At 60.9% G+C, this 26,858-nt stretch overlaps 1 protein-coding gene across 2 annotated transcripts in view; it reads left to right on the top strand.

Annotated features, from left to right (window-relative positions):
- The window catches only part of Vav2 (vav 2 guanine nucleotide exchange factor), a gene marked incomplete at its 5' end in the record, with an annotated part of 136,079 nt that continues 109,221 nt past the window's right edge, over nt 1–26,858 (top strand). For both annotated transcript variants that reach the window (XM_005408460.2, XM_005408459.2), the window contains 1 exon segment: nt 1–252. In XM_005408460.2, coding sequence (XP_005408517.1) covers nt 49–252 — 204 coding nt within the window.

Here is a 26,858-nt window from a genome sequence, read left to right as displayed (position 1 = left end):
CCGCCGCACTCGGGCCGGAGCGCAGCGCTGAGCCGCCGCCCGCGCGCCATGGAGCAGTGGCGGCAGTGCGGCCGCTGGCTCATCGACTGCAAGGTTCTGCCGCCCAACCACCGGGTCGTGTGGCCCTCGGCCGTGGTCTTCGACCTGGCGCAGGCGCTGCGCGACGGAGTCCTGCTGTGCCAGCTGCTGCACAACCTGTCCCCCGGCTCCATCGACCTCAAGGACATCAACTTCCGGCCGCAGATGTCCCAGGTGAGGGTCGGTGCGCGGGCCGGAGCGCGGGGGCCAGCTGGGGACTCACGGGAGGCAGGAGCGCGGGAGATGGGGTGCCTGGGCTTGGGCCGGCTTCTCGAGCGGCGACGCCGGTGGCACGAAGTTGGGCAAAGTCCCCTGGGTCCGTAGCCTGCGGGCTTCCCGGCCTGCGCCTCCGGGCGTGGACAGTGACTCCGGCCCGGGGCGCGCCCGGCACTGCGCCCCCTTCTGGGCCCGCACGCTTGGCCCCTCCAGTGTCCTTCGCGTCCCGGGGGGCCCCCCGCTCTGGTGGCCACGGGCTTCGCCCCTAGTGGGCCGAGCCGGCGGGGACCGAGCGGAGCTCGCACAGCGCCCACGCCGGGGCGCGCGGAAGGGGCCGGGCGGGGCGGGGTCTTCGGCCAGGGGGTGCTGGGGGGGGCAGGGCGCCGCCCCCGGCTGGGTCTCGCCCCCTTCTGGCCAGGGCTGGGGGCGAGCCACCCCCGTGGGGAGTCCCCAGCGCTTCCTTAAGTGTGGCCTTTGTCGCTGCAGAGGCACGCGGTGGCCGCAGGGCCAGGGAGGAAAATGTCCGCTCCGCTGGCCGCAGCTGCTTTTCTTGGCCCTTTAAAGGGAACTTGGGTGAGAGTTAAGTGGAATCGTGGCTCGTGGGCTCCTGCCCAGCGCGCTTTGAAGGGATCCCGGAAGGCAAAGGGGGGTCACCCCAGTCCCAGCCCAGCCAGTATGGCGAGGTGCTCCCTGCCCGCCGGGTAGGTGACCCCTGTCCCAGCACCCAGGGCAAGCCCGAGTGGACAGCGGCCATTCTTGTGGACTTCGAGTATGAAGTGAGTCACCCTGGATCCTGCAGTTCTAGCCGCACTAGCCTCTGCCCTTCTTGGTGTCTGCCTTCCTGGGCGGTTAGGGCCCTGCTCCAGGGTGGATGACAAAGGGGAGCCCTGCGGGGGAAGGAGAGAGGCGCCCCGAAAAGGGCCAATACTCCAGGGCTCAGGCCCACCCCTGAGAGGGAGCCTGCAGGGCCTCAGTGCTTGCCTGCAGAGTCTCGGTGACAGCCTGGGGTCAGAGTGCCTCGGCGGAGCTCTGCATGCTTCTCTGGTGTGTGCTCACAGCTGGAAAGACTCATCCTACTGTGGCTGGAGCGAGGGCGGCTGCCCGTGGCACAGCTGGGCACTGACTGCAAGGAGGCTGGGGCCGACAGAGGCCGGGGTGGGTGGAGGTTGGGAGGAGCTCAGCCTGGCCTGGGGGAGTTCTCCTGCTACCCCTCCCAGCTGGGGTTTGTGAGGGGAGAAGGAGGAGGGGAGGAGGAGGAGGAGAGGATGAGGAGGAGGAGAGGAGGAGGGACCCTGGCTGTGGCAGGAGGCTCAGATCAGTCCCTGCGCTAGAAGTTCCAGCCAGAGACCTCTGAGGTGGCAGCAATCAGCAGTCCTGGCACCAACAGGGTCCCCTTGAGCCCCCAGCCTGGCCCCAGGATAGCGGTGCTAGGGGGCTAGGGAGACTCAGATGGGCGTGGGATCGTGGGACCACATGCTGTCATCAACTGAATGCTGGCTGTTAAGGCCCATCCTGTAGGCAGCATGTTCAGGGCCTCAGTTTCCCGCCTGTAGAGATGACAGCTGCAGTCCACCTTGTAGCTGTGGTTTGCTTAGGGAAGGCTCCCAGTGTTCTTGGCGCAGTCAAAAGGTTGGGGCCCTCACCTGGACACTGGGTGCTGACACACTGGGTGCAGGGACACTGGATGCCACCCTTGTGGCTAAGGCCTGACCTCGTCCTCGGTCCTCTTGTCTTCGCGGAGGGCGGAGTCAGTCCCATTGGTCTTTGTAACTCCTTGCCAGCTCAGGAACAGCAGCAGGTGACCAGGGTGGGCCAGATGACCCTACGTGCACACTCACAACAAGACGAACAACTTCCTGGGCCGCAGAAGGCTGCACGGAGCCGGCCGCGGGAGCTCACGCCTCTCTGGCTGGCTGCCCTTGGCCATGTAGGAAACCCACGTTTCTTTGAGGGGAGGGCAGGTGTCAGATGTCATCTCTGTCCACTGTGGGTGGGGCACAAGGAAAACACAGCTGCCTTCTCACCTGTGCGGCCAGGACGCTGCAGGATCCCACAGGAGGTACCACCCTGATTTGCACGTGGGACAGTTAAAGTGCTGAGAGTTTGAGTGGCTTGCCCTCGCTCACCCTGGTAGTAAGTGGCAAAACTAACAGAGGGGCCACTGGGATGTTTAAATAAATCCCGACTTCAGGAGCCTTCCCGAGCTGTGTCTCGCCCTGCTGGCTTTCTGACTTTTGGTCTTGCGTGGTTCCTGCCTGTTTCCCGGGGTGGCTGGGGTGGGAGGGGCGTGTGGATGCTCTGCGGGGGCCCTCTCTGGGGCACACCTGGCTGTCCCTTTCTCCCTGCTGTGGTGGTGCACAGTGATCCGTCCGGCTCCGAGGCCCACTGTGTGTTACCTGCTAGAACGCCACACGGCTTCCACAGCGACATCCTGTTTTCTGAGGATTTGGAGTTCCCCTCCCGCTTTGAGTTTATCTCAGCTGGGTAAATGGCCTAAAGGAGCCTGATAACGTGCTGTTACTGAGCAGCTGCTGTGCTCAGGCCTGGGTACCCGGAGATGGTCACGGAGAGGCCCCCTTTACCTGCTTTGTTGTGCCCTCCTGGAGCCAGCAGGATGCGCTTTATTTGTTCAAAGTGCCTGGAAGCCACCTTGGGCTTAATTAAACTAATTGGGGGTGGCCACAATCTGCTGATCCTAAGAAAGGCCCAGCGTGTCAGGGGTGCCCATGCCAGCAGCCAGCCTCGAGTTTTCTCCGTGGTGGCCGCTTCAGGGGACAGCCAGCTCGGTCATGCCCACGTCACCCTGGTGTCCTTCTTCCACTGAACCCTGGTGGCTTCTCTGCAGGGACACAGCAGAGCAGCCTGGGCTCATAGCTTATCCTGTGGCTCACCCTCCAGCCTGCCTCTTTTGCCCCCTTTTGTGTCTCTTTTCCATCATTGTCCATCAAGTGCAGTGCCCTGTCGGAGAGGTCTGCCTGCTTCATCCTGGTTCTCCACGGGGAGCCAGCTCGGGGCCCCTCCTCCAGGAGACCTCCTCCCGTTTCTTTCCCAGGCCTCCTTTTTGGGCTCTACATACTCCGGGTGCACATCTCTAGCGTTGCCCTTTACAGGCCTTGTCCCGTCACACACACCACCTACCGCTCGCGCTGTGGTGAGCTCGAGACCTGGGAGCAAGCAAGAAGGGTGCTATGCCCGCTGTGGTTGCCCTCCGTGGGTTCCCGCAGAGTCTGGCCTTGCTGTGTGGGGCGTTCTCCCATCCCTCTGTTCCTTCCTTCCAGGGAGAGCTCCTGAGCCCCTGCCTAGGCCCACCCAGAGGGCGACCAGAGGACAGCTGTTGGGGACAGAGAGTGGCTCAGTGCAAGTGGGCGGCTCCCTGTTGGCCAAAGTTCGTGATGTAGGGGTTCTGGGGCGCGGGGGAGACAAAGGAAGGCCCATTCTCGGGGCAGCGAGGAACCTTTTTGGCGGTAGTTTTTTTTTTTTTTTTTTAATTTGCAGACAGCTTGGGCTTTTAGCAAAGTTCTCATACAGATAACTTTCTCTTGAGCCATTTGCCGGTAAGTTGGTGGCTGCATGCCCTGCACCCAAATGAGGCGCATGTTGCCTGCACCCAAATGAGGCGCATGTTGCCTGCAGACAAGGGCGTTTGCCCCTGTGAGGGCGGCTCAGCCATCAGAATCCAGCGTGGGTAGCAATAGGTAACCCGAGGTTTCTGGTCATCCTGCTGCTCCCTTGTTTCCCTTCAGCCTTGCTCTGCCTTTCTTGATTTTTGTGACCTTGACACTGCGGAAGGTCACGGACTCTTCGTTGTAGCGTGTGCCCCCTTGGGGTTGTGGAGGAACCCAGGCGCTGCTCTGTGATCAGATTCAGGCCTTCGCCTGCGGGGAGGGCCCGTGCTGCGCCTGTCCTTTTCCTTGGACCCCAGCAGGTGGCCCAAGAGTTAGATTTGTCTCATTGCTGGGACGCTGAGTTTAATTTCTCGGGGAAGATGGATTTGGCCAGACTTCGCCACTGCCTGACTGTGTTCCGCCCGCCCATAACACGAGTCTTCAGGCACTTTGACCTGCGTCAGTCCCTGTCTCCCATCCGATCGCCCTTCCCTCCTCCCTCCTCCGCTCTCTCCCTCATCCCCTTCCCTCCTCCTTCCTTTTTTACTTTCTTCCCATCCCAGTTGGGACTGTGTTTCCTGTTTTATTCCATGGGCACGATATGTGACTGTCTTCATTTATCTCAGGCGCAGTCACCTCCGGGCTGGCCGGTGGGACCTGCCCGGGCCACTGTCCGGCCCCTTCCGCACCTCCTGGCCCTTGCTGACCTCTGACCCAAGATGTTCCAGGTTCTCCTCCTGTTTGCCTTTGTCCCAGCTTGGGAACTGGCTGTTTCTCCCACGAGTACTGCTTGCTTGGTAGTGGAGGGGGCCACCAAGGTTGGTTGAGGGGTGCTCAGGGCTCCTGGGGTTCCAGGCCCTCTCGGTGTCATGCCGGGAATGGGTGTATATGTGTCTGAGTGTGCACACACGGATGTGTCTGTAACATGTGTCCACACATATCACGAGTATGCTTGTCTCTCATTCATATCAGTGCTGCCAAATAGAAATATAATGTGGCTGTATCTATCTTTAAAAATTTGGGGGCCAAGTGTGGTGACTCATACCTGTAATTTCAGCTACTTGGGAGGCTGAGGCAGGAGGATCACAAGTTTGAGGGCAACTGAGCAACTGAGATCCTTTTGTGAAGTTAAAAAACAAATAAAAAGGGGCCAGGGCTGTAGCTCAGTGGTAGAACACTTGCCTGGCATGTGTGAGGGCCTGAGCTCAATTCTCATTGCTGCCAAAAAAGAAAAAAAATTCTAGTGGTCATATTTAAAAAGTAAAAATATATAATACTGATTTTTATTTAACCAATGGAGTCTCAAGTCTCAAAGTGGTGAAAATCAGATTTTTTTTTTTTTTTGGAGACAGGGTCTTGCTGTTTAGTGCAGGCTGGCCTTGAACTCACTATGTGGTCCAGGCCGGCTTTGAACTGGAGGTGATCCTCCTGCCTCAGCCTCCCCAGTGCCGGGATTACAGGCATGCAGCACTACGCCCAGCATAAGATCTTTGCAGGCAGGGAGCATAGAGATCTCACTCTTTTTACAGGAAGAGCACAAACGTACTGTGTTCAGTACAAAACACAAGTACATTCCTGTGGTATAATTTCATGAGGGGAAGGTGATTAAGAAACCTGTTTGAAGAGGCTCCTTTGGGGTCAATAATGAAAATGAGGGACCCCAATTTCCCAGTGTCCACGTTTCTCCCTAGCTGGGTGTGGCAGCTGCCATAGGAGCTGCCTGGAAGGGTAGGTGCCAGCAACGAGTAGGGGGTCCCAAGGCCCTGGTCTGGGTGACAGAGGAGCCCGCGTGTGGAGTCTTCCCGGTTCCGGAGGGCAGAGCCTGGCATTGACCGTGCTTTGGGGATCGGCCAGGAGAGCCTGCCCGGGGCCTGGGCCAGGATGGATCCGAGGAGGCTGGGTATGGCAGCGAGCTGTCACAGTTTGGGCTTTGTAGAACTGGAAGCAGGACCTTCGGGGGCTGCTCACCTTCTAGAAGGCCACTGAGTCCCAGGCTGGGCCTCGGGCTGCCCTGGTTTGGAGACACTGTTTGTCCTGGCCACCTAGCTCTCCCTGGCTCAGGCTGTCGGTGGGCTATCTGGGCTGGGGCAGTGCTGGGGGCCTAGTCCGTGTGGCAGAGCTGCGGTTAGCTGTATTCCCACGCCCGGCCTCCCTCCACCCCGGCTTTGAGTCCGGTCCTCTCCCGCACCTGCCTCTGCAGAGCTGGGGAGGAAACCCTGGGTTCTGTGGTGCAGGCAGCCTGTGGCATCCTCCATCGGCCCTTGGGGTGGGGGAAGCCCCCAGAGCTCTGTGCGCAGGGCCGGCCTGCTGCCTGGAAACCCTGTGTGGGGAGAGTTCTGAGTTTCACGGAGTTCTCACGTCACGCGATGTTGTTTCTTTGCCCTCCAATCATTTAAAAACGTAAAGACCATTTTGGCTTGCAGGATGTTCAGGGCTGTAGGGATCCAAGCAGCAGGCACTGCAAAACTCTGCGGTGGGCCCTGCAGGCTGTCCCAGGCTGACCTCTCCTTGCAGTGAATGTCTGTGCTCAGCTGCACGCTGCATGTGACTCTGACCCCAGCTGGTCACCCCTGCCTCAGGCGCCCCCTGCTCTGCAGGGTTCCCCCGTCCCTGTCTCCCGCACCCTGGGGTTTCCCGATGCCAGCCCCTGGCCTTGGGCCCCTCCTGAACGCCCTTGCCCTTTCTTTGTGCCTGGCTCCTGCAGCCCTCTGCCTCCAGGCCTGTCCCGGGGAGCTTTCCCACCCCTTCGCCAGCTCTGGTTGCCGGGAGGGCTCCCATTGTCTGTGTTTATCTCAGGTCGGGCTGGGCAAACAGGAAGTGTCGGAGAGAGGAGAGCAAAGAGCAAGGCTTTGTTCTTGGGTGAAGAGCCCCTCTGACGAGCTCGCCCCTCCCCAGTGTGCCTGGGACTCTGGCCACAGATAGGTCCTCAGAGATATTAGCCACAGTGAGTTGCCTGAATGGCGTGGCAGGCCACCTGGCTACTTGGCTGCCCTCGGTTGACAGGGTCCCCTGACCTCAGTCTCCCTACCTGAGATGACCGTGGCTACCCCAAAGCTGTCAGGAGGATTTGGGGTGGAAAGGTGTCTCTGTGTCTCAGGACCCTGCAACTGTCCCCAGGCCTGGCGTGGCCGGTCACTCTTACAGGTAGACGTGGCCCTAGCTTCCCTCCTGTGGCATCTGGAATCGAGGACCCAGCAGCAGCTGCTCCCCTTCACCTCACCCCCTGCCCCACTGGCTGCCCATGCCTCAGGGCACACAAGGAGGGCTCTGTCCTTGTCCCTGTCCCTGTCCCTCCCACCTGTCAGCAGGAGGCTTCTTGCCCCACAGGAGAGGCAGGATCCTGGCCACACTTCAGTCTGAGATGGCACTGGGCACCTGAGGTGTCACGCCAGGGTCGAGGGGGCTGGGGCATGCCAGAGATACTTTGCTGGGGACATCCAATGAAGGGCCCTTGTACCCTTGCTCTGCTGCTTCTAAGCAAAGGCTCTGGGGTGGGGCGGGGCAGGTGGGAGACAGGGCCACAGGCTTTGATGTTGATGGGTCAGGGCTGTGGCAGCCCTGGGCATGCTGGCCTGGAAGCCCTGGAGCCTTGGGTGACTACTGGAGGAGGAGGAGGAGAGGGAAGAGGAGGAGAGGGAGGAGGGGGGGAGGAGGGAGAGGAGGAAGACGAGGGGGAGATGGAGGTGGTGGCCATTCCCCAGGGTCAGCAGCAAATGGGTAGGGGAGCGACTGCTTCTCTGATGTTGGGGCAGGCGATGGCTCCTGGGGACAGATGTGCCTGAGCCTCGGTCTCGGGGCTCTTGGCTGGCAAAGGCTCCCGGGTCTGTCTTGGGAAGGTTTGTTTTCCAGACAGGCCCTGGGTTAGGGGGCTCTGATCTGGTCCCTGGATGTGGGGAGAGACAGCAAGGGGTGGACAAAGGTCCCAGGGCTCGGTGGGATCGGGGGCTCTCCCAGCCAGGGCTCGTCTCTTGCCCTGGGAGCTCAGGTCACTTCCTTGTTCCCCAGTCAGCAAAACACGAAGCCTTGGTCCCATTGTATGGGAGTGAGCAGGGTGGGAGACAGGGCCGGGGCCCGGAGGAGGAACCGGGCGGCTTGCCGGCCTGTTCTGCCTCCTCTGTCTGCCGTCTCCTTGCCCTGTTGGTGGAGCACCTGCCGCTGGGCACCGGGCCAGAGAAGTGGGCGTCTGCATGTGGCTGACTTTCTGGAAGGGGAGGTGGGAGAAAGGAGAGAGGAAGAGGCCGGGGCTGCCGTTCCAGCAGAGCCTCCCCAGCGCTGGCCTCCTGCCGGTTGGTGGCCGAGTCTCTGTTGTATGCGCTGTGTGCTTGTCCTGCCCGCGGCTCCGACTCCAGCTCGGACTCCAGCGCTCCGGTGGGATCCCGGCTGTGCTCGAGGAAGTCCCCTGAGCACTTGCTGTCTTCCCGCCTGTCAACATCCTCTGCCGGTTCCGAAGGCCGCGCCACGTCCGCCCTCCCTCCCACTTGGGCGGAGTGTGCCCAGGCAGACGTCTGGGGACCCACTGTCCGTCCTGGACCCAGCCTTGTGCAGTCGGGCAGGGGGACGCCGGCTTCACATTCCCGAGTGGAGACTTGGGCTGGGTTCAAGTCTGCCTCACCATCTCTCGGCTGCCCTGCGGCGTGTCTTTGTGCCCTGGCCGGGGGGAAGGGCTCCATGGTGGGTGCGCCCCCCGCAAGAGTGCAGCTGGTATTTCCCCTCCACACCCTCACTCTGGCGTGCAGGCTCACTGAAGACTTGGGGGACTTCTGAATGTACCATGGTACGGCCGGGGAGGGGTTCCCCATGCCTTGGGAAGAGGCTGCGGGACCTGTGAGTGACCAAGGCACAGGTTCACCCTGCATAGGAGCTGCTGCAGGGGGCAGGAAGTGGCTTTTTAACTGAGACTTGAAAGACAGGCGCGCAGGGTGGGGCGTGCCCCCAGCCCCCGCCGTCCTGGCTGCCTTGGGCCCTGGCCGGCCCCCTCTCCTGGTCTCCCCGTCCTCGTCTTGCTGTACCCTCTGCCCAGCTGCTCCTTATTTGCAGTCCGCCCAGCAGGACCCTGGGGGCCCCGCCTCTTGGTCTTTGGTGTCTCTGTCCCTCTGGCAGGACTGCAAGAGTCTCACCTGCCCTGTCTTGGGACCTGGCCTTGTGCTGGGCGTTTGGGGCTTCCTGTACCCTGTTGCTGGGATGGGGAGAAGGGACTAGGTATGTACAGGGCACCTCTGCCCTGGGCCCTGGAAGCCCTGGGGCTTCCTTCCTGCCTGTGATGTGGGGTGGGGTGGCTTTGGCACCTAGGCAGCCTTCCCAGGCAAGACCCCAGCATGGTGCAGGGCTGCTTGGGGGTGGGTGGGTGGGCAGGGGGTCCCTGCCCCTTTTCCTGCCACGGACTCGCTGGGTGTCTTCTCCGAGGTTCCTGGGCTGACCGTGGTGTCTGTGGCTCACAGCAGTATTGGGGTGCAGCGGGTGATGGTGTAGGCATGCTGGGTGCTGGACCAGGCAGGACCAGGTCTTTAAGGATGGGTCCTGGGGTTCTGTGCCTCTGGGCACTGGGGGACTCGTCCCAGTACCCCCTGGCTACGTGCCCTCCATGTGCTGTCCACAGTCTTGCTTGGGCCGGGGCTGAGCTATCTGGGGTCCCTGTGGGTTTCCTTTGCCGCCCCAGGATCAGCTTCCCAGACATCCCTTCTGCTTCCTCTTTGACCTGGCACTTCCCAGGTGGTGGCAGGGCAGAGCCCCTCACCTGGGCCGGCTCAGCTTGAGATGAAGGAACACTGGCTTGGTGGCACAGAGCTCTGGGGTCACCTACTCCACGTCTGGGTCCCAGTGGCCTCAGCTATAACAGAGGTGTCACTTAGGTGAGGCTGTCTGAAGTGGGCTTTCTCTTCCTGGAAGCGTAACCCAGGCCTCCGAGTCTGGCTCTGATTTTCTCTGGGAAGTTCTGCCGCCCTGCCCTGCCGCCGCCCCGAGCCGGCTGCGAGCTCTGTTGACAGGTCCTGATTTTAGCGGCTCCCGCAGAGGGCGTGTTCCAGCTGTGCTGGTGGCTGGGAGACAGCACAGCGCTGAGTGTCTGCTTTTAATAAGGATGCGGGCTAAGGACACAGCACCGGGGATGTCTTGGCGTTGGGCGGTGGCGCTGGCGGACTTCTTGAGCACGGATGAGCAGCACTCCTGTGCACCGGAGGATGAGCCGTGTTCCTGCGTGAAGCTGGGCGGGAGCCTCCCCTGCACAGTGTGTGTGCATGTGTGCGCATGTTTGCACGTGTGAGGTGATCTGGCTGGCCTGTGCAGCCTCAACTGGTTTCCCGGCTGAGTGTGTGGGGGTGTCAGGAGTGTAGATGAGTCACGGTGGACTCCGGGGTCAGGAGACTGGGCCTGGTTCCTCCACACTGCGCTGAAGGGTGGAAACCGTCTTGTAAATCTGGGTGGAGCCGCCCTACCTTCTTCTGGTGGTTTGGGGGCATGCATGGCTCACAGGCTCTGAGGGACCCATTTTCCTGCAGTTCTGCCCCCTTCTAAGGACCTTGTTTTAGGATGGGGAGCCACCTTTGATGTTGGGGACAAGCCTAGCCACCTCCACCCAGAGTCAAGACCCAGGTGGCCTGGGCATGGTGTGTGATGTTGCCAGCTGGGACTGTGGCTACGGCCTGGGTCCTGGGCTGCATCTGGCCTGTGTGTTGGGTCCCACATGCAGGAGTGGTTATTCCTGGTAGCGTGGGAAACAGCTCGTACCAGAGGCCTGCGTGTCACTGCCAGTGCATCACAGCCATGTGTCGCCTCCCCTGGTGGTGTGGCTTTGGGCCTCAGCCTTCCTATGGCTCTGTCCTCTGTGGCCTGGGACATACCGGCTGGCACAAGGATGCTGCCAGAGGGTGGGCAGGCAGACAGCAGGTTCTGGCACAGTTCATGCTGGAGGGGTGTGGCCAGGAGGGCCTGGCCCCCTCTGGGGTCCTTGGGCCTAAGGATGTCACCTGTCACGCCTTGTGGGCCAGCTGCCCCTGGGATGCTGATATAGTCACAGTTAGTTAGACTGGGCCAGGCACAGGGCCCCTTGTATCGAGGCAGCCCCTCAGAGCAGCAGTCACGGCCCTCCTTTCGACAGCTCTGGACACCGAGCCCCAGTGCTCAGAGCATCCCTGGGAGAAGGTGGGCTGGCCTCCACCCTGCAGCCTTAGTGCCCTGTCTTGTGAGGCGCCAGTCGGCTCCTGGAATGCCAGGATTTGTACCCATCTAAACATTGCCATCCATAATTCATGTGCTGGCAACTACTGTCTTTTTTTCTGAACTCGTGTGTGTAATAAAAATTTTTTTCACAAAAGGGAAGATAGAATGTCGGTCTTCACACCACTCCCTGCTCATGCAAATAAACCTTGGGAGGGATCGGCCTGTCGTCTCTTTGGGTGTATTTCGTGGTAATTTAGCTGCTTGAACGAAACATCTGTTAGCTGGTGGGGCCCAGGGAGAAGGGGCTGTAGTTGTCGCCAGCGCAGGGAGGAGTAGGGGGCCGTCCCTGAGAGGATGGGGGTCTGGAGTGGTTGCATCTTCCTCTTCCCCAGGACACCTACTTCCATGTCTGGCTGGCCGGAGTCGGGGTGGGTTGTGAGGTGTGAGGCTGCCCGTGTCTGCAGCTCTGCCCGCGTCTAAGGGACCAGATGGCCGCAGTTGAGTGTCCTCTTTCAAGGAGAGGGGGGCGCCTTGTTGCAGGGGTCAGGGCCACCGTAGCCATGGCCGTGTGTACTTGTGGACAGGCTTCTTTACGGCTGCCCTGGAGGAGGGGCTGCATGGGACAAGCTGAGGGCTGGAGGGCCTTGGGCCGTGTGGCTGCAGCCCTGGTGGCCGGGTCCTGTCCTTTGCTTTGGAGGTGGCTCTTTGTGTGACATGCATTTTGGGGCTTGGCAGGCACGGTTTCCATCTTTGCAGTTGGCTGTGTGGTGCCATGGCCAGCGCTGTCCAACTCTGCTGGGTACAGCTTGGGCAAGGACTAGTGGGTGAGCCCTGGAGCTCTGTTCCTGGAGGACCCTGCAGACTTTGGCGGAGGGGAAGGCGTGCAGGCAGGGAGGGTGGAGGCCCGGCGCTGCAGAGGTGGTGGGTGCTGAGGCAGGGGTGCAGACCCCTCTGCATGCCTGTGGGAGGTGACAGGAAGCAGGGCCTCGGTCTTGAAGGAGGCAGGAGGCAGAACAGTGGGTGATGGGCATGCAGCACCCGGAGCCATAGGCGTGGTGAGAACACGATGTGCTCTGGTCTGTGGGGCAGGCGAGAGGGGAGTCTGGGAGGCCCCGGGGGAGATGGATGTGCTCTGGGGGTCATGACGAGGGGCAGAGGGAGTGGTCAGAGACAGACAGGAGGGCAGGAGAGCGTTTGGCCCCTGATGGGCTGGACGTGGGTGATGGGGACCTGGCGCGGGGTGTGGGCTGTGTGCTGATGGGCACCTGTCAGGCTCTGAGCTTTCAGCTGCTTTCCTGTCTTCGTGGCATGGACCGTGGTTGGTGTGCAGGTTTGCTGGACTTGGGGGTAGGTGGTGAGTGGCCTGGGAGGCTGTGATGCTGACCCCAGCCTGGGTGACCAAGCTCAGCACCCTCTTGCGGAGCAAATTCTGGAAGGGGGCGTCCATGAGTGTCTCCCACAGGGTTCGTGGTGCTCCCTCCTGGCATTCATCGTATTCTCTCCCTTGGCAGCCAACAGCAAAAGCTTAGGTTGATTTTTGAGGCCTCCTTTAATTGCTATTGATTCAGTAAAGCTTTAATCGGGAAACGATCTCGCAGTGGTTCGATTGAGACTCCTGTGCTAACCTCGTCAATTTCCTGGCTAGGAGCGTTGGCTGAGGCCTGGGGACGAGGCTGAATCTTGAGCCCAGGCCCCAGCTGCATGGTGGACATCCTCATGGTCTGACTCGGGCCATTGTCCTACCCTGGTGCCCCCTGGAGTGAACCCCAACTGGGCCTGGCCCTGCGTACTTCTCTCCTCCTCTGCAGAACTGAGTCTTTGAATCTCGTACTTTTTGTGGGTTTTGGTTTTCTTGTGATCATTTAAAATGTACTTTTATATAATTCATCATAAAAACAGGCACACTAAATTATACACGTGTGCATGCATATGTGTATATATTGTTGTGCACGTACCTTCATATACTTTTAAGCTTTTGAGTCCTCTTACCACCTGAAGGACGGCTCTTGGCAATTACTTGCCATGTCTCGTTTATTTGTAGGTCAGGGGCTGTGCCATATTTAATATGTGGGAACCAACTGTCCCTCTCTTCACACCCAGCCCTTGCATCTTCCTGTGTACCCGATTTTACCCATTCTACGATAGTGTGTCTTCCATGTTCAGGCACGGTGACAGGGTGGAAGGTCAACTTGACACTTTGGGGTCCACTCAGGGTTGGCGGAGCATACTTCTGGGTGTGTGTGGGTGGGTCATGGAGGTGTGGCCTTGGGGGCGTCTATGTCTGGTCCCTGGCTCCTTCCTCTTTGGCACTGGTTGCCATGAACTAAATACCTTTGTTCCACCACACTCTTTGCCATGTTCCTGCTCTGGGGTTGGCCTGCCATGGACTGAACCCCCTGAAACTGTGAAACTAATTAAACCTCTACTCCTGTGAGTTGTATCAGGTATTGTGTGCTAGCGATGGGGAAGCGGATGCCTACAGATGTGTCTGAAATCAAGTGTGTCTTGGAGCTGTGTCACCAGGGCCATGGGAGTTTTACAGGCAGGTTCTCTGTGTGCCTAAGTCATGCCTGCCTCACATCTGATGAACGAACCTTGGCTGTGATGAAATGGGACATTTCACACTCTGGTGTTGAGTGGCTGCTGGCACCTGGAGTTCCAGAAGCAGCCGCTTGTGGTGGGTGTCCGTAGCCCTCCTATTGTGGAGGCCTGTCCCGGCCCCCTGTGGGGGTAGACACGAGAAACACTGCGGGTGGCAAGGGCAGGCTCTGACGGCTGACTCCAACCTGGAGCTCATCCATGCAGGCCCTGGAGATGGCCTGGCTCCTGAGGACAGGTTGCACGGGCTTTGTCTTCTGGGTGTCCTACCTGCCTGCTCACTGTCCTTGTGTCCTGGAGGACCAGCCTGCTCCCCCAGCTCTGTCGGCCCCTGGGGTCCCTTTCTTGTCCCTCTGCCTGAGTGAGGCTGTGCTCCCAGCTGTTCCCTAGGGTTATAGGGGAGCTGGTACTTCTGTGTGTGGCCCTTCCCTCCGCCTGGCCTCTGGCTTCCATGAGGCTGTCCAGTGGGGTGGCGGTGGCTGAGAAATGCTCAGGTGGGGTGTCCCCAGGACCGAGGAGGGAGGGACAATGCTTAGGTCCAGGCAGGGACCCTCATGGGGTAGGAAGTCGGGGTGGGGCCTGGGGAGTGGGTGGGGCTCACAGTGGGGTTTCCGAGAGGTCTAGGTCTGGAGGGTGCCAGCAGTGTGGGTTCTTCTGCTCCTGGTGGTCAGCCAGCCTGTGTGGATGCCTTGTTCTGGCCACACAGCCCTTGCTGAGATCTCACGGCCAGCTCTCTCCTCAGCCAGCCCTTGGGCCCTGTATCCAGAAGGTGGGGGCGGGTGTACAGCCCCGGAGAAGGAAGGGGAGGGAGTGGCAGGGGCGCCCCGCTGTCTGGAGTCTCAGGTTCCCAGAGGCTGCCAGTATAGAGCCGTGGCTCCCGCGTGCAGAGCCGTGGCTCCCGCGTTGAGGGACCCTGGCTGTGTGAGAGCTGCCCGGCCTGTCTCCTGTGATGGCCGCAGCGCTCCCCTGGAGACCCTGGTCAGAGGGCCCGAGGTGTAACATTCAGTGGGCCAGGGGTGACTTGCTCTTAGGGACACTTAGCGAGGAAGTGGAGGTGACCAGCTGCAGCAGGTCAGCAGCGCCCTCTGCAGAGCACATTGAGAAGGGTGGGGAGGTGACCGTGGCCTCGGCCAGGTCTCACGGGTCCCCAGGTTCACCTGGACTTCCGTGCACACGTCCACAGAGAGGCAGGAGGGCCTGTGACCCCAGCTCAGCCTGCCTCCTGTCCTGGAGCCCCTGCAGGTCCCCGCTTCTGCTCCAGCCCCGTGCTCTTCCTGGTACCCCATTGGCCGGTCCCGACCGGCCCCAGTCCCTGGCCAGGCACAGCCGATCGGCTTCTTGATCAGCCTGCAGCTGCCCCTCCCCCTCCTCTGGGTTCACGAAGGTTGTGCTGGCCAGGAAGGTTGTGCTGGCCAGGCGGCACCCCACAGGCTGGCTGCCCTGGGGGAAGAAGCCCCGCCCTGCTCCCAGACACTCCCTCCATCGGCCTCCTCTGTTGGCAGGCGTGGGCCGGCCCGGTGCACGGGAGTGTGGCTGTCCGCTCTGGTTTCCTCTGGCAGATGAGGGCCTGGCTTCCTGCTCAGGGCTAGTTTGCCAGGCCACCCGAGCAGAGCCGCTGTTCTGGGAGAGGCCTTGGGGACACATGTTTGCAGCCTTGAGGGCGTCAGAGGCCCTCTGTGGCATTTGGGGTGAGCCTGCGGGTGTCAGGCTCTGGTGGGGTCCTGCGAGTCTGCAAGCGGCTCCCCCAGGCTCCTTGGCAGGGACTGGGCCATGACTGCAAGTTCAGACTTCCGGCTACCAGGGTCCCCGCGGCAAGGGTGCTCGGAGCCCCGTGGGGTTTGCAGGGCGTCTGGTGTGAGGACATTCTGCCCCAGTCATAGGCCAGGGGCGTCCGTGTTCCCCAGCTGTCCCTGTGCTGAGGCCTATGGCAGCTGCAGTAAATGAAACAAACCTTTGGTTTGGTTTAAAGTAACACGGCTCTGTCCTCGCAGGTGTGCGCCCGGCCGCCCTTCCTCCCGCGAGAGGCCCTGTGCCTCTTCTGCTCCGGCCTCTTCCCGTGTCCTCAGGTGGCCTCTCCTGTGTCCTCCTGTCTGTCCCTTAGGAAGACGGTGCTTGATGGCCCAGCCCATCCCAGCCCTGGCCCATGACCTCCTCTCCAGCCGGGCCTCCGGCCCATCTGCGAGGCCCCGTCCCAGCAAGGTCCCTATCTGAGGTTCCGGGGGTTGGATGTGGATGTTGTTCTTTGGGGGTTCGGGAGTACAAAGTAGAGCTTCCTCCTTTTGTCCAGCTGCTCTGGGGGCGCCTGGGCCCTTGTGGGAAGGGGGTGACAGGCTTGACCCAGCTTCGAGTGCCGCTCCAGCCTGCTGGGGAGGGCCTTGGTGGGCTCAGTGGCTGCGGCTCCTGGGTCTCCGGCTGCACTGCTTTCTCCCTGTCTCTCTGAGGGGAGCTCTGCCCCGAGTTCTGTGCCCCCCAGGTTGTCCTGGCTCGCTCTGCTGCCTTCTCACTTCCCCAAGCTGCTGTCCTCCGAAAATAACACCTGGGGCCAGGCTGGTGACGCTCTGCTCCCTGGTTTCCTCCCCTCCCTTTTCTTCCCTCCCCCTTCCCTCCCCCTGCCCTCCCCTCCTCCCCTCCCCCTTCTGTTTCCCCTCTGCTTCTCTCCTTCCCTCCCCCTCTCCTCCCTCCCCTTTTCCCTGCTCCCTCCCCTTCCCTTCCTGGGGCTGTGACAAGGGCCCTTCGACCCAGCGCCTGGCAGCAGGGCTGACACGGGTTGGGTGGAGGAGTGAAGGATGCATGATGGATGAGGTGGCGGAGTTGGCCCCAAGGGCCTCTGGCCCCGCCACTTGCCCTTGATGGAGCCAGAGGCCCTTGGGTGGTGACAGTCACATCTTGTGTCAGGGAAGCTGAGGGGCACAGCACCTGCCTCCCCACCCATGCTGGCTGATGTGTGTCCAGGGGACCCAGGTGCCTCCCATGCTTACTCTGCCTGCAGGGGTGACTTCCTGGGTCCCCTGCCTGGCCTTCCACTTCTCTCTTCTCCTCCCTGCTCCCCTCCTCTTTGCTCTCCTCTTCCTCCTCCTCTCCCTTCTCTGAGCTGGAAGGAGCCACCCACCCAGAGCTGCCTCGTGGGAAAGGCCCTCTGTGAGGAGCTGGCCCTTGTGCAGCCTGGCGCCTTTGCAGAAGTGAAACTTCGAACGCCTGGCGCCTGGGTGGGGCCTAGAGGGCGAGATCTAGTGACCCTCCGGCATGTCCTTCCCCTCCGGGACTGTGGCTGGCCACACTGTGGGGGGCTCTTTGGTTCTGAAGGTTCTGCTCCCCCTTACAGGAGTGCTGGCTCCTATATTAGGAGGAAGAGACAAAGTTTATCCCATGGGCTGCGTCTCAGGCCCCTTTCTTCTCTGTAGAGGAACAGGCGTGAGTGCCAGGCTGGGCCTCGGTGTCCCCACCTGGCTGTCCCTGCAGGGCAGGAGAGAAAGCAGAGACACTGCAGGCAGCCTTGGCAGGAGCCAGGCAGGTGAAGAGCCAGGCAGGTGAGGCGGCAGGTGGCAGCGTGCCCCTCCCATGTCCCCAGCAGCTGCAGACCCTCTTGGCCCCCCAGCCCAGAGCCCCCTCCCCACATCCCTGCTGCCCTGCGCTGGTGTAACTGGAATTTCCAGCTTCTCAGTTGGTCCTCTGTGGGGAAGAAGGCGGGTCTCAGGCCGAGGGCTGTTTCCACGCTTGATCAGGGACCCGCTCAGCCCACACCCAGCCCAAAGTGGACACGGCTTTTAGGAAATGCCAGAAGCCATGCTACAAGGAGCAACTCAGCAGTGGAGGGGCAGAGTCCCCCAGCCCCCCTGCTTCCCACCCAGGGCTGGGTTTGCTGCTGCTCCAGAAAGAAGCAGGGACCCGGAGGTCTGAGGTCTTCAGGCCAGGGCCACTGGGTGGCAGGGCGTGGGTGAGGCCATCCAGGGCCTGGTTTATCAAGTGTAGACTACCTCACCTTGGCAGGAAGTCCTCCTGTCCTCCCTCCTCCCCAGAACTCCAGGGCCCTGGATGGGGAAACTGAGGCTCTGGTGAAGCCGTCCTGGGCACAGGGTTCTGTCCTGTGGCCTCTGCCCCACTGGTTCCTGACCTTTGTGTGAGTTGGGCAGGAGAGCAGCAGACGAGGGTCGAGGAGGACTCTCGAGAGTCCTCACGGTGTGGTCCGCTGACCTCAGACCTCTGGCTGTGGGATCAAAGGCCCTTCCCCACATAAGGCTGTGAAAGATTCCTCAGGCTGGGAGAGCACAGTGGCACCCCAGGTAACATAAGATGGGCCGCGCAAGTGAAGGATCAGGACCCCCTTTCTAATAGTGCCCCCTTTCTAATTGGAGGGGTATCCATCTGCAGCAGGGGGCGGGCGTCTGCTGTGCTAAACTTGCATGTACGGCACACAGATAACGGGGAGATGAAACTGCAGTGTTTGAGAAGTGGAAGAACTGCGTTTACACCTTGCCCTGCCTGTGTGGAGTCCAGTCAGGCTCTGCGGCCTTGTCCACCAGCCAACGCATCTGCTTGGCTTTAGTGCTTGTAACACACACGTGCACATGTCTGCGTGCAACACTGCCCGCAGCGGGCACCCCCCCAGCAGTGTGCATGCGTGCCCACTCGGTGCCCGTGTGGCCTTGCCAATGTGGCGGGCTCCTCATGAGCACAGCCATGCTGTGCCTTGGAGAACAAAGTTTTACGTCCCTTGGTATGGTTGGTGCACGTCCCAAGCCGTGTGGTGAGCTGTCACCTGTGGGCAGTGATGGGAGGGCCCCTCTGCCTCCCAGTTCTAGCCCCTGGGCCAGTGATGGTCCTGTGGGTCAGGTGGCCTGGGTGGCCACTGGGCAGGAACTCTCCTAGGGACAGTGTGGCAAGGGCAGATTTGGGACTTGAACCATTGTTTGGTGTGACAGCTGGTTGGGCCCCCGCCCCGACCCTGAGCACTCCCCCAATTCAGGGGTCTAACTGGGGCTGAACCCTGTCGTGTCCCCGGGGGCTGTGGTCCTCACAGGCTTCCCGACTTCCCCATCCACCCGGGGGTCCTGGGGACTCTGCTCCCTGAAGAGCCCTGGGTGGGGCCTGGAGCCAAAAACCCTTCAGTGAGCACCCTAGTGTGGCCATCACAGCTCGGGCGCCCGGTCAGGGTGCCGTGGGGAACCTGCCGGTAGTATGGGTGGCAGAGGGCTGGGACAGAGGCCAGGGACTCCGCAGGACTCTTGCCTCAGTTTCTCCTCGCCACTCTTGATTCCTTCCGTGGGGTGAGTGCGATGGCATTGAGGTGGCCTTCCGTGTGGTTGGGTGTTGGTGAGGTCATGGGCAGGGGTCCCACCCAGCATCTGAGTCTGCTTCAGGAGCCAAGGAGAGGGGAGTGCTGCAGCCTGGAGGCCCTTGTCCGGACTCTGCCTCTGGAGCTGGGGATCCCTGTCATTTGTCTCCACACCCCCTATGCCCAGTGACATAAGCTGCTCACTTCCTGCACAGGGCCCAAGAAAAGACAGGAAGAAGTGCAGGGGGTGGGGTCACTGTCTCCTCCCAGGACACACCCACTTCCTCCTGCTAGGCCCCGCCTTTTAAAGGTCCCACCTCCCCATTGTGCTGTGCTGGGGACAATCCTTAGCACAGGGGCCTTTGGGACATTTCCAGTCAGTGGCCGCCAAGGATGGCAGGGATGTCTGTGGGAATTGCTACCACTGACTGCAGGGAGGAAACTGAGTGGGCGTGGGGGGCCCAGGTGTCTGAGCCAAGCAGGTCCCTGGACCACATGGACTGCTGGGGTACAGAGGAGGCTGCTGCTGGCCTCTGGCCCCCAAGGGTCCAGCCAGGGCTGCCTCCTGCAGATGGGGACTTTGGAGGTGTCCCCAGGGGCTCAGGATGGGGTCTCTAGGGTACATCCAGTGTCTCCAGCAGTGGCTCTGACTTGGTGTGGGGAGGGAGCACAGGGCCCTTCCAGAGTGAGAAGTCACCCAGCACTGCTCAGGTGGTCTCCAGGTGGGGCCGGAGTTTGCCCCTCTGCCTGGGGCTCCCTGCTGCAATTATGTTTCTCCTGTATTTTCAGCTCAGCAGGAAAGGTTAATGACAAGCCTTGGGCAGGACGTGGTGACACATGCCTGTAATCCCAGTACTTGGGAGGCTGAGGCAGGAGGAACCACTGTGAGTGTAAGCTGAGGTGCTGTGCCCAGCTCTGTGTGGAGCTGGGGCATCCAGGGTCTGGCAGGTGTGCTTGGAGGACCATGCTGTGACCTTGGAGGCCACTTTCCAGAGGGGGAGGAGAGACGGAGAAGATGAAGTGTCTGGGACAAGGAGCAATTTCATGGTTGGGCTTGTGGGTCTGGGTGGCTGGTGGGTCCTGCGTTGTGGCTTCACTGCTGCAGGGGTGGCGCCGCCGGTGAGAGCTGTGGCAGCGAGGCAGGGCAGGAAGGGGCGTAGAGCTAACAACCCACCGGCGTTCAGAAGTGGCTCAGGGAAGCTGGGTCTAGGGAGAGACTAGAAAAGCAATTTCCTGCCAGCTTTGCAGAAAATCTTTGCTTTGGCCCTGACCTTCCAGTGCAGACACCCCGGGCCTCTCTATCCCCCAGTCTCAAGTAAGCCATTAGCCACTGCTGAGCAGGTCTTCCAGGGTGGCTTTTCAGGGAGAGCAGATTCAGAGCCGGACCTGTGCTCTGTGTCCTTGGAGCCCGTGGCAGACCTGCTCGGTGTCTGTTGGCTGTGGACTGACTGACGGGGACTCGAGCTGAGAGCCGTCGATGTCGCCTGCTACCCGCCTGCCCCCTCATGTCCAACTGGGAGCTTTTCGGGGGATCTGTCCCGAGTGCCAAAGAGGCAGAGCTTGACAGAGAGGACGGAGAGTCGTCTTCTGGTGGCGTGGGACGGGTCTGGCTCTGTGGCTCCCTTCGACAGGGAGCTTGACTTCTCAGCTGGGCACGTCTGGGCTCTGTGGGGACCAGCAGCCACAGGCACTGTTGCTCTGGTTGCTTTCTGGGGGACACCCTGGGATTTGTGGTGCGGGCTGGAGTTTAGGCTCTTGGCTCTGGAATCGGACCTGTCAAACCCATGTCGCCAGGGCCCTGCCCCCAGGCAGCCAGCTGAGCCACTCCTTGCATCGCCTGGGAAGTCGCCTCTCCTTTCACAGTGCCATCTGGAGCGGGGTGAGCAGGTGGCCCAGTGAGAGCCCTGTGGAAGGTGGGGGCGGGGAGGTGGGGTGGCGGGGGGCACACTGCTGAAAGAGCAGAGATTGGGAAGCAGGGTATGGAGCAGCATCCAGGCCACTAAAGGTGCACGTGGAGCCCCAGAGCATGCGGAGTCTGCAGCGTCCAGAGCTCTGGCCACCTCAGGTGACCAGAGGGTGGCAGAGGGTCAGGGTGCCCTGAGGGGGCAGGAAGGATCCCAGCCAGGCCATGCGTTTGAGTCCATTTTCTCAGTCTTGTCTGGAGGGCACCTTTCCAGGATGGGCTCGATGCTCCCTGGGCCGGGCAGCATGGACAGGTGGGTGCAGGGTGCCATCCAGCCGGAAGAGCGGGGATCAGAGAGACAGAGGCACCGGCAGGCTGGGACATGCCCTGCTCTGTGTGCACCCCAGTGGCTGGGCCCCTTCCTCCTTTTCCTGCCTGGGCTCCAGGCTGGGCTCCCTTCAGGACTGGAGCATACCCTGGGTTCACCTGAGTCCTCCCTCAGTACAGGGGATCCGGGTGGTCCCCAGGCTGGCCCTCCACCTGCAGGGGAGGATGGGAGACTGCTCGGGAGCTGCGTCATGGGGGATGGGGATGAGCTAGATGATGCGGCTGCGACCTGTACAGCGTCAGGAGACAAGCACACTGTGGCCCTGGCCGTTCCTGCCACCAGGCTGGGCCAGCCAGGCAGTGGGGATGCTGCCTGGCCCTGGAAGACCTCGGCGGGCAGGCACACGGGAAGCCTGGCCTGGCTCCCGGCTCCTGGAGGAGGAGTGGCCCAGCCCAGCCTCCCAGCCTTGCACACAGGCGGCCGGGTCCATTATACACCCGGCTGGCACCTCGTCCCCACTGCATGCGCCGCGAGGAAGCGGGCCCGAGCGGAGGACGTGTTCCTGTTAAATCGTCTGGACATAATCGAGTCCCAACACTGCACAGATCACTGTCTGCCTGCAGCAGAAGGTGGCAGGAGCTGGGTCGGATTCTTCCCGGGAGCTCGGCCATCAGAACGTCTCTGCGGGCCTGGTGCTGTCACTGCAGCCCTGGGGACAGCGTGGGAAGCCCAGCTGTGTATGCGTGGGTGACCACAGGGGCCGCAGAGTTGAGCAGATCTGCGCTCCTGAGAGCCTCAGTTTCCTTGTCTGAGCTTGGCCAGCCAGTGGGTTGGTGCAGTTACGGCCACACCAGTCCCACTGTCTGCACGCTTTTGGCAGAGAAGGATCCGGAAGTGAGGGTCACCATCTGGGCAGTGAGGGGCGCTCGCCACAGACGCCCCGTGCAGTCCCTGTTGCTGGGGAAACGAGTTGTTGGTAGACGTCAGGGACAGCCAGGGGTGCTTTGTGGGGGTCTGTTTGTCTGTTTGCGGGTGCTGCTCTTTTGTGCGGGGTGTTTTGGACCCGGGGGGAGCAAGCGGGCCCAGGGTTCGTGCTGTGGCACGTCTGGCCAGCTTGTCACCCAAGGTCATCCGCGCGTCCACCCTGCGGGCCCCAAATTTGATCTGTTCTGACAAGCTGCACCTATTAAATGGTAACAGCGCTGTTTTAAATGGTTGTTGGAAGGAGCGTGGCATAAATAAAACAAGACATTAATTCGCTTTCCCATTTTTTATTGATCAAAGACATCCTCTGCTGCCAGTTGGAGTTCCGATCAGCATGACTCGACTCGGCAGCTGCCCCGGGCAGCCAGCGCCGCCCCAGCCGGAAGCGCGAGGACCGCTTTCGATCTGCGTTAGTTAAGCTGTGGAAGTCCTGAGGGGCTCCCTGTGTCCCTGGCACGCACTGGAGCCTCTGGAGAGCCTGACGGCAGGATGTGGGGGTCCTGGTGCTCAGGGGTAGCTGAGTTTAGGAGAGAGACTCTATTCTCAGAGCCTGAGTGCTGCTGCACTACCCCTCCTGGGTTGGTGTCCAGCTCTGTGTTGGGGCAGATGGGGCGGGCCCGTCTCCCCAGTGTCCTACTGGAATGACTGTGAGCGGATAGTTGGGGGGTGTCCCAGGTACCTGGCTGACTGCAGTGTCTCAGCCTCAAGGGTCCCTTCTTGTCTTCAGGGAAGGGGCCCCGCATTGTGGAGAGGGTAGAGTTCTTCCTGCCCATTTTATAGATGGAGAAACTGAGGCCCAGGGAGGCCCAGAGGTTGTCCAGTAGGAGCTAGTGCAGGGCACAGCCTGCAGCCACCAGGCTGTCATTGGTAGCTGTGCCTGCCGTGGAGGCAAGCTGGAATGTGGCCACGTGCAGGGGGTGCCGAGATGGTCGGGGCTGAGATGGGCGGGTCGGTCGACTGATGGAGCCTTGCGCATTGGTGACGAGTGTCACAGATGGAGCGATGGTCAGGGAGGGGTCTCTGGAGCCTGGCAGGGGCGTCCCTCCCTGGGGAGCAAGCCCCAAGTGGCCTCCTGATGCAGCAGCCGGGGACTTCCGAGGGGGCCCGGCCTGGGCGACGGCTGTAGGGCACCCTCCTCCTCTCGCCTGTTTCCGTGTCTGCGCACTGGGGCTCAGCATCAGAGTCCCTTGCAGGGATGGATTGGTGGTGGATGCAAAGTTCACCAATGCACTGGCCCTAGTTTCTGTGCAGGGCTGGGCTTCCGCTTGATTTTCCTAGAGACGTTTTGTTTGTTTTGTTTTGCTTTGTTTTGTTTTGAGACGAGTTTGCTCTGTAGTCCAGGCTGGCCTGAAACTCACCATGTAGCCCAGCCTGGCCTTGAAAGTGCAGCAAGTTCCCTGCCTCAGCCTCCCAAGAGCTGGGTCACAGGTGTGCATGGCCACACCTGCCTCTGTTTCCTTCTTTACAAAACCCCCGTCTTCTCTGCTCAGATCGCAGAGGGCAGCGTAAAGGTCGGCGACCTGGTCTCGGAGGGCGGAGCAGCCCAGACCTGCACCAGCTCTGCTGCACACAGCTTGCTAGCGGCCTCGGGCTGGCCCAGGACCTCTGGCAACCTCCTTCTCCTCCTCTGTTCCTTGAGAATCCTTGTGTAAGAGCTCGGGGTGGCTGTGAGGAGCTGGAGTGGGTTGGTCTTGTCCTGGCCCCCTGAGTTCTGGAAAACCCCGAGTCAGCTGGACTTTTGTGACGGTCGTGAGTCAGTGTGTGCGATGCCCGGGGGTCAGCATGGGAAGGGACCGGACAGGCCTCCCTGAGGGGATGAGATGTCCAGGTGCACACAGTGCGTACGGCGAAGGGCTGGAGGGGCCCCGGCTCCCCAGGCACCGGCCACTCTGTCCGTATGGGACAGGACCTCCCCTCTGCCCACTGCTCTGTGACCTGGGCACCCGGCCTGACCTGATGGCAGCCTGTCAAGCCGTGGGGCAGGGTGGTGGCCCTGCATGCCTGCCAGGGTGAGGGGTGGCACTAAAAACAAAGTGGCGGGGCTGGGCACAGCGGCATCCTGTCCACGTGGTCAGTGCCCACCTGCCTGAGCCACCCGCGTTCAAACTCAATTCCCTGGTGAAGCCAGCTGCTGCGTGGCCAGCTAGGGAGCCCCTCCCGGGCCTCAGATTCCCCCTCTGCACCCCTGACTCCATCCTGAGGCTGGTCAGCGTCCCGCATGGACTGAGCTCCAGAGGGCAGGGCAGCCTGTCCTGTGCCCCGCCTAGCAGTGCCCAGAGCCCATGAGGGTGGCAGGAGGGTCCACACAGCTTTAGGGCCCCTCCCTCCCTTGAGGTTGTCCTTCCCAGCCTGCTGGGTGGTCCTGAGCGGGGCAGGGACCCAGGGCAGGGCGTCCTCACAGGGGCACTTGGTTTTACAGCCGCGTAGAGAAGTGGCTGTGGTGGGCCTTGGCCACCTCCCACCTCAAGGTTCCTCTGAAGCTGAATGACAGATGACACAGGGCAGCAGCCTGGGCTGGGCGTCTGGTGGAGCCTGGTGGGGACCTGGTGTCTGGCACTAATCTGATTTCAGTGTGATCAGGTCCGGGGGGCCGACAGTGGCCGAGATGGCCTCCAGCAGCTTGGTGAGGCCTGAGCAGGGTGGTGTGGCCGGTACCAGGTGGCTGTCACCCTCCCGGGGTGTCCTAGACCATCACCTACCATCAATCAGCCTGGGTCTGCCCCAGACCTTCAGGTCCCTTTCTAGAACCTGCCTGGCCCTGCTGTTGGGATGGCGAGGCTCCTAGCAGCCAGGGCACTGCCATCTGTTTCCCTGGGCCCTGCGGCCTTGCGGAGCGAAGGGACCCCACCTTGGTTGGGCCGGAAGGGGCCGGAAATCAGAATGTGGGCTGGCCTGTCCCTGCCTCTTCGCTGGGGCCTTGGATTCCCTGGTCGTGCACGAGGGAGGAGGTAGACGTAGACGGGCACTGAGGAATTTGGATGCTGCCGGGGGTACAGCCTTGGGCACTGCCCCACCCCACCCCCGGCCCAGCCAGGGCCCTATTTTGAAGCAGTGAGTTTGGTCCTGGATCTGCCACCTTCTGGTTGGAAGCGGAGGTCCTTCCTGCTTGCTGCCTCAGTTTCCCTTTGTGTAAATTGGATGAATAAACACAAGCGGGGCCTCGTGAAGGACAGCCTGTGAAGTGGGCTGGGCTGTGAGCACCCGCTCTGTACCAGGGGGCTGGAGGGGCTGAGAGCCAGCGACCAGCCCTTTCTCCCCAGCCTGTCACGCGGATGCCAGAAGTCTTCCATGTCTGGTCTGGGTGCACGGGGTGGGCACTGAACAACCCCAGGCGGGATTCCTGAAGCTCAGGCTGGGCAGAGTCGCCAAGGGTGGGGTAGGACCAGGCCAGGCGGAGAGGCTGGGCTCCCGGGCAAGGGACTCTGGCTCATCTGCGCCCAGAAAGGAAGCCTGGCCTTGCCGGCTGTGATTATGGTCAGGGCCCGTGTAATTAACTCTAAAACAGGAGGCTGAGGAGGCATTAAAATAAATGCTTTGTGGAAATTAGAGACGGCCGTTTGAAAAAAATACTTGAGCTAGGCTGGAAGCCGCAGCGTGTGCCCCAGAGCAGGACACGCAGGGCGCAGAGTGGGGTGCTGCGGGCCGGGTCCACCCTTGCGGGTCCCTGGGGCTGTCCGTGCCCTGGGCCAGCTGCCTCAGCCGTGGGGGCCTGAGCTTGGGGGCAGAGCAGGGCCCTGCTGCTTTTCCGGGGTTCCTGGGGAGAGCGGATCCAGGCTCTCCCAGTTCCTGGTGGCTGCTGGCCAGAGCGACCTCACTCTGGTCCCTGCTCTGTTGTCACGTGGCCTGCGCCCTGTGGGTCCATGCCTCTGGGCTCCACGTCTGTCTTCTGTGTCTTTCGTCTTATCCTCTTATTGTAGGAAAGCACACAGCATACAACTCACACGAGTGTAAATCACATGGTTTCCTTAGCCTGAGAAATCCAAAGTATAAATAAGAAGTGAAATGAAAGATGGGAAATAGGCACGAGGGACACATCTTTCAAAGGGAAAGGGGATGACGAGATGGAGGCGGGGGGGAAGGAGAGGGGAAGGGATGAGGAAAGGAATTAAGATGTGTTGTGTACACACACCAGTTCTGTACAGGGAGTATAAACATTATGTACTACACACTTGTGCTGATAGAAGAGAGAGAGGGAGGAGGGGGACAGAGAGGGAGGGCAGGAGGGAGAAGGAGGGAGAGAGAGAGAAAGAGAGGGGGCGCGTGAAAGAGCGCTCTTTCTGGACCCAGTGGGGTCTGCTCCCTGAGGAACTTCCAGGACAGTCCTTGGGACCTCTGGTGGGTGGATCCTGATGGGTCTGTGTCCTTCAGAATCACCAGGTCTTGAAGACACAGTTCAAGGAGACTTTGAGATCCACACCATCCGCAGGTTCCAGCCACATGTGGATTTTAATTTAGTTAAAATAAAATGAGAAACTCAGGTTTCTAGTGCTTGGTGGGTACACATGTGGTGGCTGCCCTCTTGGACAGCAGATCTAGAGGACGTTGCTGTCATTCTAGAAAGTTGTGTTGGAGAATCCTGTTCTAGGTTCATGGTGACTAAGTAGAGAACAGCTCAAGTTGTGTGTGGTCCTGGGTTGGGCCCTGCACCAGGTTTTTGCTGTTATAAAGGACTTCCTTTGTGGGGAGTGAAGAAATGTCATTTCTTTTTTTTGTTTGTTT

This window comes from Chinchilla lanigera, unplaced genomic scaffold (genome assembly GCF_000276665.1).
Source record: "Chinchilla lanigera isolate Chin_1 unplaced genomic scaffold, ChiLan1.0 scaffold00112, whole genome shotgun sequence".
In the NCBI taxonomy this organism is placed as follows: Eukaryota; Metazoa; Chordata; class Mammalia; order Rodentia; family Chinchillidae; genus Chinchilla; species Chinchilla lanigera.
The sequence above is the reverse complement of the archived record's forward strand: the minus strand, read 5'-3'. Positions and strand labels throughout refer to the sequence as shown.